Source organism: Orcinus orca, chromosome 1 (assembly GCF_937001465.1).
Source record: "Orcinus orca chromosome 1, mOrcOrc1.1, whole genome shotgun sequence".
NCBI lineage: Eukaryota > Metazoa > Chordata > Mammalia > Artiodactyla > Delphinidae > Orcinus > Orcinus orca.
This window is the reverse complement of record NC_064559.1, coordinates 172,829,187-172,842,863: the sequence shown is the minus strand read 5'-3', so window position 1 is coordinate 172,842,863 and position 13,677 is coordinate 172,829,187. Positions and strand designations below refer to the sequence as shown.

The 13,677-nt window shown below is 48.0% G+C and overlaps 1 protein-coding gene across 1 annotated transcript in view; it reads right to left on the bottom strand.

Annotated features, from left to right (window-relative positions):
- Positions 1 to 2,951: 2,951 nt before the first annotated feature.
- Positions 2,952 to 13,677, bottom strand: part of AGBL4 (AGBL carboxypeptidase 4) — a 1,394,453-nt gene continuing 1,383,727 nt past the window's right edge. Inside the window, exons 12-13 of the mRNA XM_049700153.1 lie at positions 10,358 to 10,454; positions 2,952 to 4,268 (exon numbers count right to left, since the gene is read on the bottom strand). Of these exons, the coding sequence (XP_049556110.1) occupies positions 4,151 to 4,268; positions 10,358 to 10,454 (215 nt within the window). The 3' untranslated portion in view covers positions 2,952 to 4,150. The remainder of the gene's footprint in view (positions 4,269 to 10,357; positions 10,455 to 13,677) is intronic.

The window sequence follows — 13,677 nt, the reverse complement described above, 5'->3', positions numbered from 1 at the left end:
TCAGAGCAGGGTTACGTCAGTGAGCAACTGTTAGAAGCAACCATGACACATGAAGAGAGGGTCCAAGAGAAAGGAGGTGAAAACCTAGAAATTCCTCTAGGATTCGGATCAAGTATAACTAGCCAAACTCTGCAATACATGATGAAAGGATTTGGCCTGATCTTTTTCCTGTTTGGGCCTGATTTTACCTGGAAACTAACAGAGAAGGTCCCATGTAGGGTAGTGGGAAGGGAGCTGGGTTTGAATCCAGGATCTCACTAGCCACATGAATACAAACAAAGTATTTTACCTTTAGGGGTCTTCATTGTCTCACCTGAGAAATGAGAAAATGACACTTATCACAAGAAGCCGTTGGGAGTATCAAATGCGGCAATGGATGTAAAGGCACCTGGCACGATGCCTGGCACACAGTAAATGTTCAAAAATATTTATGAATTGAATTGATGCTCTACAAATGTTAATCACTCCAGATTTCCATGCTTGGCACTGCACTCACTACTTAGGAAAATGAGTCGGGGGCCTCTTAGGCAAGTTTCAGGCGTGTCATTGAATTACAGTGAAAGGACAAAAGCTCATCCTGTGCCCCTCCCCCATTCAGAGGCAACTGGGAGAGTAGCTGAAGGCCTCCTCCTGCTGCGGCAGAAGCAGCAGCAGCAAAGCAAACATCGTCAGAGGCAGGTGACCCAGCCTCTACTGTGGGCTTCAGCACGAAGCATCTGGGTGGCCTCCGGCTTGTGGCTTCTCTGCCACAGCTGTCTCTGAGCCTGTGGACTCATGCAGAGCAAAACTGGCACTGTTTATGGAGATTTGTGTGAGAACCAGGTAGAGGCCCAGCGTGTCCCTTCCCTCTCCTCCCCTCCTTTTTGCATAATCATCTCACTCTCCTTAGTACACTGGTTTGGTAGCCGGTTCTACCCACTGCGGCTCTATCCTGAGAAGGAAGAGAGCAGACAAGAAGAGAGGCTACAGCGCCCCCTGCTGGGGCTGGGTGGGCTGGTAGCTTCTAGCCAGTTCACCTGCCGGCTTGGTGCTGTCCTCCATCTCAGTGCTGAAACTCTTCCCCTCTAACCTGAGACCATTAGATATAACCTGGCCTAAGAAAGCTAGGGAGCTGCAGATCAGGCTGAGGCCACAGGGAAGTCCACTGGCAACCAGTGTGGAGATACAGACATCCCTTTTGCAAACACATCCTACAGTCTGCCTTATATCCATGTATTTTTCCCTCATAAGGATTGCTGAATGTTAGCAGGTCCATATTCTGTAATTCAGAGACATTTAATGTCACTTGTTTAGTGTTAAATGTGACTTTTTGTACTGTACACTCCATTGTCTGACATCAGGAATGTGAGTCCCATCTCATGCCATTTCTCTTCAGAGTTATAGAATAGGAGGTGATGCCACGGAGCATCCAGCATCCCCCTAGAGTTCCTCCAGATGCTCAGTCAGATTCTGCTTGCATACCTCTACTGTTGGGGAACTCAGTGTCTCTCAACGGAGCCCATCCAATGGTCGACAACTCTATTCCCTAGAAGGTTTTCCTCACGTTTGAGCTGAAATTTGTCTTACTGAGACTACCTCCCTAGATTTGGTTCTTACTTTTGGCAACATAGAACAAGTTTGCTTTTTTGGACAAAGAGAATGTCCAAGATGTTTTCTTCAACTTTTTAGAGATTGCGATCTTGCTTTCCTACCCCTGCTCCCTCTTATTTTTCATCTCAGGGATAAACAGCTCCAGTCTTCTCATCCGTTTCCAATGGGAAATGATTTGCAGACCCCTCACCATCCTGGCCACACTCCCAATAACAGCTATCATTTATTGAGCACATTTGCTGACATTCCCCACACTTAAGTTCATCAAACCCACATAACTACTGTAATGAGGTAGACATAATTATCACCATCTTACAGGAAACTAAGATTCGGAGAGGTTAAATAACTTACCCAAGATCACACAGGTATTAAGAGACAGAACCAAGGTTTGAATGCAGCATTAGAACCCAGAGTTGCCTGGCTCCACTAGCATGCCTGAGCTTATAAAGCCTGTGATCTAATTAATCAACACAGTTTTTAAAAAGTGGGTCTGTAACTGAGGATATTCTATTGATAAAAAGTTGATGAAAATAAATGATTTTTTATGTCAATGAAGATTTGCTAAAATGGATATCAGTTCACTCCCAGTAAAATGTAAATTGGAAATGTACTATGTCATTATTTAATATGCAGTATAAATCTATAAAATGATCCACCTTAGCACCAAAAATAAAGGAGGGCCTAGGGCTTCCCTGGTGGCGCAGTGGTTGAGAGTCCGCCTGCCGATGCAGGGGACACGGGTTCGTGCCCCGGTCCGGGAAGATCCCACATGCCGCGGAGTGCCTGGGCCCGTGAGCCATGGCTGCTGGGCCTGCGCGTCCGGAGCCTGTGCTCCGCAACGGGAGAGGCCACAACAGTGAGAGGCCCGCGTACCGCAAAAAAAAAAAAAAAAAAAAAAGAAAAGAAAAGAAAAAAAGGGGGGGCCTAAATATGGTCACATTATGGAAGCAGTCTGACCAGGGAAAAGTAGATCTGGACTATCACCTCTGATTTTATGCGATCTGTCTCTATTTATGCCATCTCAAGAGATGCTCTCATTTCTGAAAGCTCTGACACACTGTTGGCTCGTGCTGAGACGGTTGCATTCAAATAAACTCCCCAGGACTCTGCTGCACGAGCTGCTGGAAAGTCAAGCCTTGACTGTTCTTCCTTATCTTCATGACAGAGTCCCTGACAGCAAAGTGAGCGTTACACCAAATTGGGTCAACCAGCTGGTTCTTGAGGGAGTGAGAGACCTAGAAGGAAAGGTGCCAAGAACACCCAGAGGAACAGAGGAGCTGCAGAAAGCACTTTATTTGTGTTCTTCTGGGCAACAAGAACCCAGGGGAGAAGCTGTATATACAACACAACATTTGTAGCCGACTAACATATGGTTCTTTGTTTTCATTTCTGAAAAGCAATAAGCAAAGGGAGCATAAGCTTTGCTCTCAATTTTTGCAACAAAGTTTGAAAATCTCCAACCCAAAACAAAAGAATGCTAAACTGAAGCTTTTTGCTAAAGGCCCTCCCTCCCTTGAGCCTCTCTTTCTCTCCCTATCTCCTAATCCTTATTTCCGGGAGGTCATTTTAATTAGCAGGCTGTCATGGTGACTCAGCCTGCTGCTTCACAGACAGGCAAGGAGCCGACTCCCCTGGACCCATTCATCATGAAAGGCACTTTACTCCGTAGAAAAATGCACAATTTTGAGCTTGGTCCACCTTGGGAATTGCCCCTGCTGTTGTTTTATTTTATCATCCCCACCTGCCTCAGAGTGCATCCTTTTGTCTTTTGCATCTCCTGTCCCTGGCGGTCTGCCTCCTCCCCCCTGTTGCAGACTTTCCATGTCCTTGTCTTCAGTGGTCAGGTTTGATCTCAGACACCAAGATCTAGAGATCTTAACCATGAGAGACCTTTTGGAATGTGTGTCTATTACTTTTTGTTTTAGGAGCTAAAGTTTCAATGAAACGACCCAGGTCATTGGGACATAGCTCTCAGAGCAGTTTTCTGAAGTTGCATGCTGGGGTTTAGGGGAGTCAGGGAGCATGCAGCTCATAAATTAACCGTATGTCTAAGACCATCGTGATCTCAAAAATTCTGTCCCATTGTTCCCAACAGTGCATTTGTCTTCACGTTGTACGTGTTGTTGCTATTGTTCTGGGTCAGCAAATGTGGACACCGCACTTCTAAAAGCGAAAACTGTAGCCTAGTCTAAAAGGTAAACATCTGTAGTAACGGCACAACTTAGAACAGTAAAGGGGCTGGAAAGCAGTGACCTGAGAAGGGACGTGTGGGTTTTCTCTTCCTGTGAGGGTCTCTATGTTGTGGAAAATAGCATCTGTACTCATCTGGTTTGAATCTCCTATTTTGTTCTTAAGCCTGAAGGTGAAGGCTCACAATTGATTTTCCACTGGTAAAAGGGAAAATCGATGATGAAATTTCTCATGTTTTCCCTTCCCTTTCACTAGCTTATACATTATCTCACAGCCATTATCTTGGAAACTAGAGAAGGGTGATTAATTTCATGCCCCAGCAGAAAATGCATGCTCCTGCCACCACAAGACCTCCCCGGACTCCACGTCCTTAGAAAGAGTTTGAAGGGTCTTTGTGGTTCACTGAGCTCTTCTTGCCCCCTTTGCTGTTGGGGTGGCTGCTGGCTGGGCCCCGCAGGAGTGGGTGCTTGTAGGGGGGGCGTTCTTTCCTGTAAAGGGGGAGATAACAGAAAGAGAGAAGAAAGACAGCACATATACACGCTGTACTGCAATCATTTGTGTGCATGTCTATCTCCCCCCACTGGACTGTGACCTCCTAGGAGCAGTGGCCTTGACTTCCTCTTCTCTGCATCCCAGGAACCCAGCCCAGGGCCTGGTTCAAAGCAGGCAGCATGACTCAATGGAATGACTGTTAGATGAATGGATGGATACGTTGTATCATTCTGGTTCTGGAGAAAACCTAACTGTCCTATAGTTACAAGTCTTCCACACTTCCAACTTGATTCTAACTCATTCTATCCATTTCACAACGGGATGGGCATGAACCCATAGATGAATTGCAGCTTGGCAGATCCAGGGAGCTCATTCCCTTCATAACCATCATGGGCTCCAGAGTTCCCTTTATATTTCTCAGTATAGCCTAATTATGGCATTTCATGGTGGGTCTGTTTCCCCTACAATCTTGGGGGCTCTCTGAAGGCAGAGATGTGTCTAGTTCATCTCTGTATCCCAGCACCCAGCACCCAATGCAATACCTTTAACACTACTCTTCAGCAATTATTCACTGTCTGTTCTGCTCACACACTAGGCTATGAGCTTCTGATAGGCAGGGACCCAGTTTATCCAGTTTGCATTTTTCCTCATACGGGGCCTTGTTTGTGTGTTATGTTGTTGAGTGACAAACTGATGTGCCATTCATTCAAGCATTGGGTTAAGATTTATTTGCAGCGGAAAGATTAGCCAATCCAGAAAGAACTGAACTGAATTCCCTGGTCAGCCATATATGAGAGGGACGACCTTGAGCAAGTTGTTTAACTTCTCTGAGTTTCATTTACAAAACGAGGATAAAATATTCCAATCTTGGAGGGTGGTGTGAGGTTAAATGAGATAATATGAATAAACTCACCTAGCATCTTCCTTTGCCTACTATAACTTACAAAGGCATGGTGCTAGGTGCTAGGTGCTAGGTATGGTCCACTGTACTCTGGAGATGACAAAGTTGAGTCAGACGTTGATGCTGTCCTCAGGCTGCTTACAGTTTAGTAGAGGAGACAGTTATACAAAATAATTACACAAAATAATAAAGAACTATAATGCATGGAAGAAAATGGTAATGCCACAAATATGGGAATCTCTTGGGCTGTTTGATTTAGGATTCAAGATGTGACTTCTTATAACCCATGATGCTCTGACCCTGGAGTATCATTTTCCTTCATTGCTGATGAGTCATGAATAAGGTAAAGACAGAACAGGTGGCAGCACACAAAAGGGACACCTTGCCCTAATGTAGCTCCTCTACCAGGAAGCCTCACTGTCTAAAATTCCACACTCATGAGGGACCTTGCTAACATAGGAAGGCCATCTAGCATGGGTGAGGTACACCTAGATCTTAGTACCCATCAACAGCCTGGAACATATGCTGGAATGTTGTTTACAGGCGACGTGATTTTGAAGAAGTCCCTTTTTCCTCTAGCCTCTGTTTCTTCATTTCTAAAATAGTAGAGCCCATGTCCTTCCTGCATCATAGGCTCTGGTAAATGGGGTTGGGGAAGAGTTTTGCCAATTACAAGGTGTCATTCATATGTCACTGAGAGTGCAGGTCTTCACACCCAAAGGAAGCATGGGAAATAAGTTGGGTTTGTTTCTTTGTGGGTGAAGCCCAGGTATGATCACAGGTGGGGCAGCCCCAGGCAGATGGTGTGCGTGAGGAGAGGGTGTGCAGTGGCTGGGGAGGAGTGTGAACGTGCAGAATGACTCTGGGGCCATTACAGAGCCAAAGAGCACCTGCAGCTCAAGATGGGGGCACAGAGAGAGGCACTGGTAGGCAAGCATCTCACACCTGGGCCCCACAGAGATGCTCCTTTTCCTATCGTGCCCTCCAGACTCACCTCCTTTGGGAAGCTGACTCCCCAGAAAGTAAGCCTCTCTCTTCCAGAGGCCTCTGCAGCACTTTGTGCCTAATCTCTTAGTACACCACTTTCTAGCGAGTTCTTCGCCCAGCTGTTTTGCCCACAGGACTGTGGGTCGGATGCATTTGATTTTTCTCTACAATTCCTGAGTGGAATGGAGTAGATGCTTGAAGGCTGACGAACTGAATGAGTTTTTAGTCCCGTCTTTATCACCTCTATTGCCCTAAACATCCTGGCCTGTCATTGCCTTAGAATGTGTCTTTTCAGGTTCAGCTCCCTGCCTTTTACAACCTTTCCCTCAACCTGGAATGCCCTCTCTCCTCCTTCTGTTTCATCCATTGGAATTCTACATGTCCTTTGAAACCAAGCTCAAGCCCCACTTCGTCCATGAAGCCTTCCTGGGATACTCCTGCTGGCTGCCGAATGTTTGCCAGATGGTGTGGGGGAGTAATTTCTGATTGGGTCTCACTTTTCACTATAACACGAAGGGGTTGAAGTAGATGATTCTTAGGGGCTTCTTCAGTTCTACCATTTTATAATTCATACATTTAGGGCTTATTTAGGACCTATTCCCAGCTAGGCTCTGCACCTGGCACTAAGGATACAGGAGTGATAAAATAATTCCTCAAGGAGCAGCCCATCTAGTGGAGGAGCCAGACATGCAAAGATGTCACAGCATGCAAAGATGCTGTGACAATACGCTATGGGACGTACCATGCACACGTGTGTGCAAAATCAGTTCGGGATCCAGCAGAGAGGAAGGAGCTCTACCTCAGGTGGAGAGCAAGGACAAAAACACAGAGGTATGATGTCTGGACTGGGCTTTAAAAGATAAGTCGGCATTTGTCATCTACAGACAGTAAGGGAGAACATTCCAGAAAGAAGGAAAAGGATGAACATGGAGGTATGACTTGCTGACTGGGGTATAAAGTGGTAGAAAGCAGGTGGGGTGGAGAAGGTGCTCACAAGGGAAAGGTGTGTGCTAGGAGGCTGCACATGAAGTTTTAAATGTAGGCCAGGGCCTTGAACAGCCAGAAGACGAACTGAAATGGGAAGCCATGGACGGTGTTTTGAAAGAGGGCACAATCTGATAGGTAACTGAGCACATTTACACATTGCTCAGTACTGTTTGCTATCTTTGCATGTGTACATGCTTTCTCCTCTGTGAATCTGAGCTCCTGATGGGCAAAGGTTATCTATGTTCCCCCAGCATTCACTGCAGGGCCTGCCACGTGGTGGGCTCCAGTGTGATGCAGAGCTGATGATTCCCACTCCCACGCCCCGCACACATACCCAAACCCCAGCGTGGAGGCAGCCCACCGGCACTGAGCCTGAGGCCACCTTACACTTAGAGGCCCACCCTCCGTGCTCATGCTCTGTCGCCGCACAGAGGATAACCTGGCCTGCTCATTTCCCCTGTCTACTTTGTATGCACCTCGCTGGGGCATTTTGTGTCACTGTGGTCGAGATAAGCGCGGGGTCTCAGCTCTGGTCATCAACGCCATGTCCCTGAGCCTGCACTCTCAGGCCCACATCCTGGCCTCCCCAGGGACCTTCCCCAAAGGGTGGTACAGCACCCAGAGATGCTGACAGGCTCCTTCCAGCACGTGGGTGGAAACTGACACAGTATAATTATCCGTAGACATGAGAGAAAACAAAGATTAATTTTGAGTCAAAACATATAATTTTCCTTTAAAAGCAGAACTGCTCTTTCATGTATGTTATTTGATACTTGGGTGGAAAATAATACAAAAATTGGGAAGTATTCAAGTCCCACATCAGAGCCTTGTATCCTCCTGAGATTCATTTCTTCAAGAACTGCTGACCAGTTGAGAGCTAAGACATATTCATAGTTTGATGAGGTAGAGATGTGGGGATGGAGAGAGTTTTTATTTTGTTTTTCTTAGGCGAAGGGTGGGCGCATTTACCACAAGTCCTCAAGGCTATGAACTTTGAGGAATGAGCTCTCCAGCTCTTCTCTAACGAGGGCTGCAAAGCTCAGGGAAATGAGGTCCCATGAGCAGGGCCCTGAACTCCCCTGAATGCTTTAGACCCAGTTTCAGGGTCCTGCCTCCCCCATCTCAAAGAACTCTTCACTAACTGATGCTGAGAACACCAGGCTGGGGATGGTGGGGCCTGGCTCCAGCCATGGCTGTGACCAATCCTGTCTGCTCCCTGGGCCTCAACACCTCATCTGCATCATGATGATGGCTACTCTCCCTGGGTGTCAGCACCATTTTACTGACAATGCAACATTCAAGAACAAAGTGGGAAAGGGTCGGGATAATTTTATTCAGGCTGACAGAGGACCTGAAAGAGACAATCCCCAAATTAACTTGTAAATGAGATTCTAACAATTCTTTTGAGTTTTACAGAGCTTTAAATTTTTAAGAACATAACCAATGACTTCTAAGGATGAATTGAGCACCATTCTCTAGAGGTGAGCTCTTCAACGTCGGGGTCACGCCTTAATCATTTACTCGTTCAAGCACCCCCTCTGCCCAGACACTTGGCACAAAGTGTTGTTTTCCCTAAATGAGTGAATGAAGGGATGTAACATGCACGCATGCTCAGTACAGCCTAGGCACTGTGGGAGCACAGAGAAGAAACACAGATGCTCCTTCTGAAGACTAATCCACCAGGATGGGGGGGAACAACCTGAGACAAAGTATGAGTCAGAGTACATTGTGTTGCAGATTCCTTGTGGAGCTGGGACTCAAGAGGTGGGACTCCCAGCCTGATGGGACGTGGGTCCTGAGAGATCATCCAGCCCAACCAGAGAAGACCAGGGACTGGCCCCAGGCTGTGACGAGCTGTCTGGAAATCTGGGACTGCACCCCAGAAGCAAGAGGAGATGCAAACATTTATTGAGCACCTACTGGCGGCCAGGCACTACAGCACGCTTGTATCTAATTTTTAAAACCATCCTTATTACGCCCACTTTAGGTAGGAGGAGAAAGGTTTCATGAGGCCAGGAAGCTTGCCTAATATCTCACAAGCTAGCAGGAGCTTGAGACAGAATTTGAACCCACACGGAGGTGGAGCTTAGCTGGACTTCAGTCCAGCTTTAGAATCATAAACGCCTAGGATCAAATTCTGCCTCTGCCAAAATATCTTTGACCTCAGGCAACTCTCGTCACCTTTCGGAGCTTCCTTTTCCTCATTTGTAATATGAGGAATAAATTGTCTAGGAGGACTGAATAAGACCATATGCAAAAAGTACTTTGCTCAATAAATAGTAGTGATTAACCCTGTGTTTTGTTAATAACAGGTAGGGAGGAAGGTGCCTCAGGGCAAAAGCCCTGAGACAGCAAAGCATTTGGGCAAGGTCATGGGCAAGGTCAGTGGGAAGACTGGTTTGGCAGCAGCAGTAAGTTGGATGTCGTCATGTCCTTCAAGGAAGCTGGACCACTAGGAGAGTAGGAGACGAGGTCAAGAGGTAGGACAGGGCCAGCACATTCCAGATGCCACTGGGTGTCACTGCCCAAATGCTCACTGGGCTCACCGCCAGCAGTCATGGGAACACCCAGCACTCTGGGCTCTGGTCCAGCCCTCAGGAAGGACACTCATCTCCTAACCTTCTTTCTTCACCAGCTCAAGAAGTTGGCCCCAGCAGAGGACCTGAGGGGAAACTTCTCAGGGATGTGTCTTCTCAGCCCTGAGGCTTTGCATCTTGATAGAAGGGGACTCTCATGTGCTCGGGGTACATACATGCCTGGCACTGTGCAGGGTGCTCTAACACACATCTCTTAATAATCTTCTAAGTGAGCACCACTGTCCCCACTTTACAGATGAGGAAATTGAAGGATCAGAGACCTTATGAGCCTAGATGACATAGGAGCTATCAGATGAAGTAGCATATGGAAACACCCAGACTAGCTTGGAACAGTGGCTGGACTCAGCCTCCCAGCAACTTCCATCCCTGTCGGTTCCCATGTTAGACCCAGAAATGTGACCAACCCCTCACTGTCTGACCCCATAATTATACTTCAACTCAGGAAATGTGCTGTTAAGCCCTTCTGCTCCGTACACTCTCTGTGGCAGGGCCAATCATCTTTCCCGTGACACAGATGGGAAACCGAGGGACAGAGAGAGGCTAAGGGAAGCTGCCCCTAACAAGAAGCCAGTTAAGCAGGACGCAAGGCCCTGCTGCTCTGCTCAGCACTTACCGCAGCCTTGGCATGGGGATCGTCACTTTCTCCACCATGGGGTTCAGCCGGTAATAATCCAAAAACGTTCTCGCCACGTTCCGCCCCAGCTTCATATCTGCAAGGGTGGGTGTTAAGGAGCAACTCTGGACTAGTAAGAAAAGTGAGAACAGTCACAAAACAGTATCACCACTCACTCTTCTAAGTGTTGTATGGACTGTCTTTTTTGATTTTCACGAAACCTTAAATATTATTGATAGATACTATTATTTTCCTCATTTTCCAGATGAGGAAACTGAGATGTGGAGAAGTCCAATAATTTGCCCAAGGTCACAGAACTGGGAAGGAGAGGAGCCAGGATATGGGTCTAGGTAGTCTTACCCCGAAGCCTGTGTTCAGAGCTTTTAGAACCTACTGCACCCCTTTGGGAATCACTGGGCTTCCATGGTCTGCCTTCAGGTGGCTTGGGGTGGAGGCAGATAAGCAAGACTCGAGGGCAAGAGACCCTTTGTTGCATATAGACCAGGGCCTACTTGACCCCGGGGATTAGTCACCTACTTTGGTAACCTTGGGGACAATGATAAAACCCTCTCACCCTAAACAGTATCCCCGTTCCACCTTGAAATCTACCAATTACGAATCCTTAGGGTAAGCGTTCGTGACCTGTTAAAGTACAAACTCCCTGGGGAGGGGAAAAGGGTCAATTCCATATTGACCATTAACATTTTAGTATAAATTAGCACAGCAATGATCTATTCAACAACATGGAGCACATGCTCTATGTATTATCTATTATTATCTATAACTCTGGGGCTTCACGTGAGCTGTCTCCTCTCCCTGAAGCGCCTTCCCCTTCCCTTTGGCTAATTTTTTTTTTTTTTTTTTTTTTTGTGGTATGCGGGCCTCTCACTGTTGTGGCCTCTCCCGTTGAGGAGCACAGGCTCCGGACGCGCAGGCTCACCGGCCATGGCTCTCGGGCCCAGCCGCTCTGCGGCATGTGGGATCCTCCCAGACCGGGGCACGAACCCGTGTCCCCTGCATCGGCAGGCGGAACCTCAACCACCTGCGCCACCAGGGAAGCCCCCCTTTGGCTAATTTTTAACTATCAATTCTCCAGTTAGGTGATGTCTCTTTAGTAAAGCCTCCCACAGTACTCCTCTCCCAGGTCTATGATTGGTGCCCTTGCCCCCTACTTCCGTGGCTTCTGAACTGACTTCATTCAAAGCACTTATCTTTTATCTCATATCTCTCAGCTCTGAACGTCCAAGCCATCACCAACTCTTACCCAAGGGACCTCCTATCTGTTTGGTTTCTCCACTTTTCTCCAGGTCCCTGCTGTTCCCCTAGAAAAGGCCAGCACCATCTTTTCCTTGAATTGCTGTCATCCTGTCCTAATGGCCTTCCTGCCATAAGAGTGCCTGCCTCTACTCCATTTTCTATAACTTTGCTAGTGGGGGTGTGGTGGGAGGGTAGTTATTCTAAAACGCAGATCTGACCACGCTACCCAGCTGAGTAAAACCCTTCAGTGGCTCCCAGTTGCCTGTTAGGTTCAAATTTTGGAACTTGATCTACCGGGTCCTTTGTAGTTAGGTCTCAGCTTTGTGTTTGTTGCCTCCTACCTTCCACCCCTCGACCTTCACGCTCCAGTGATACTGAACTTCTTCTACCTCCAGACCTTTGTCCATTCCATTCCATCTTCCCAGACCACTCTCCCCTCTGCCCACAGGCCTTACAGGGCAGACTCCTTCTCAGCTTCCAGACACCTCAGTTTAGTTGCCCCTTCACTGGGTACCACTCAGCCACCATTCTACCCAGGCTCATGGAGGTGGGCTAGCATCTGTGGACAGTTGAGTGAGTTCTCACCACTCTCTTCAAGACGTCTCCAAGCTGGGGTTGGATGTGGCCCAGGACATGAACACCAGCATTTATGTAATGCCTGGCATCACATGGGCGCTTTGCTTACATATGCATTTTAAGAAACCCAGGGAGGTAGGCATTTAAATCTCCCCTTTGCTCTGGGAGGTTAACAAACTTGTCCAAAGCTATATACCTGGAAATGGTAGAGTCAAGACTCCAATTTGGGAGTGTCTGACTCCAGAACCGTGAGCTTTCCACCACTCTGGGCTGTTTCCCAACTTGAAAGCACCTTTTCTGTCAAGGGCTGAGTCATCCCAGGCCAGTGCCTGGTGGGAGAAGGAGAAACGCCAGACGAGTTGTTTAAGACAGTGAGACGTGCCGCAGGCTTGCTGTGCTCTGGGGCTGCCACCTGCTTTCTTCCTCTGGTTGTGACCGACCTTCTCTGTCCCCTCGTTTAAAAAGTTCACAAGCTGGTGTCAGGCATGGGCTCTCAGACCAGCAGACCCTGGAGGCAGTCTCGCCACCAGGGCCTGCAGAAGTGGCTGGCTGCTTCAACCTAGCCAGGCTCTAGCTGGCTTGGGGTGACCAAATCACCATTGCGTGTGTCAACAGTAAGAGCTGCAGGGCTTCCCTGGTGGCACAGTGGTTAAGAGTCCACCTGCCAATGCAGGAGACACGGGTTCGAGCCCTGGTCCGGGAAGATCCCACATGCTGTGGAGCAGCTAAGCCCGTGCGCTACAACTACTGAGCCTGTGCTCTAGAGTCTGTGAGCCACAACTACTGAAGCCCACGTGCCACAACTACTGATCCCGTGCACCTAGAGCCTGTGCTCTGCAACAAGAGAAGCCACTGCAATGAGAAGCCCATGTGCCACAATGAAGAGGAGCCTCCACTCACCACAACTAGAGAAAGCCTGCACGCAGCAACGAAGACCCAGCACAGCCAAAAATAAACAAACAAACAAACAAACAAACAAAACAGTAAGAGCAACAGGGGCGCAGAGGAAGGGAGAGCTTCCTGTGGACGGGGCTGAAAGATTGTAGTAGAAGTTTTGGAATCAAATGTACCTAATCCGAATCCAAATCCTGGCTCGGCCACGTGCTGTGTGGGGCAGATTGTACTTTCCAAAGATGTCTGCAACAATGTCTCCCATCTCACCTGTTATTCTATGATGTGACCTTGACACTCCCTCCACTGAGAGGTGGCATCTGTATCCCCTCTCTCTGAAGCTGAGTGGGCTTTGTGACTCACTTGCCACCAGAGGAATGGCAGAAGTGACAGTGTGGGACTTCTGAGGAGAGGCCAGAAAGGCAGATATAACTTGCACCTTTCCTGCTCGAATGTTCCAGCTGGGGCCCTGAACTTCCAGGCATGCTGTCTGACTGCCCTGAGGCCAGCATGCTGTGAGGAAGCCCAAACTAGCCCATGGAGGGGCTGCAGGGAGAGGCCCTGAGACTTTGTGGAGAGATTACTTTAGAGAGAGA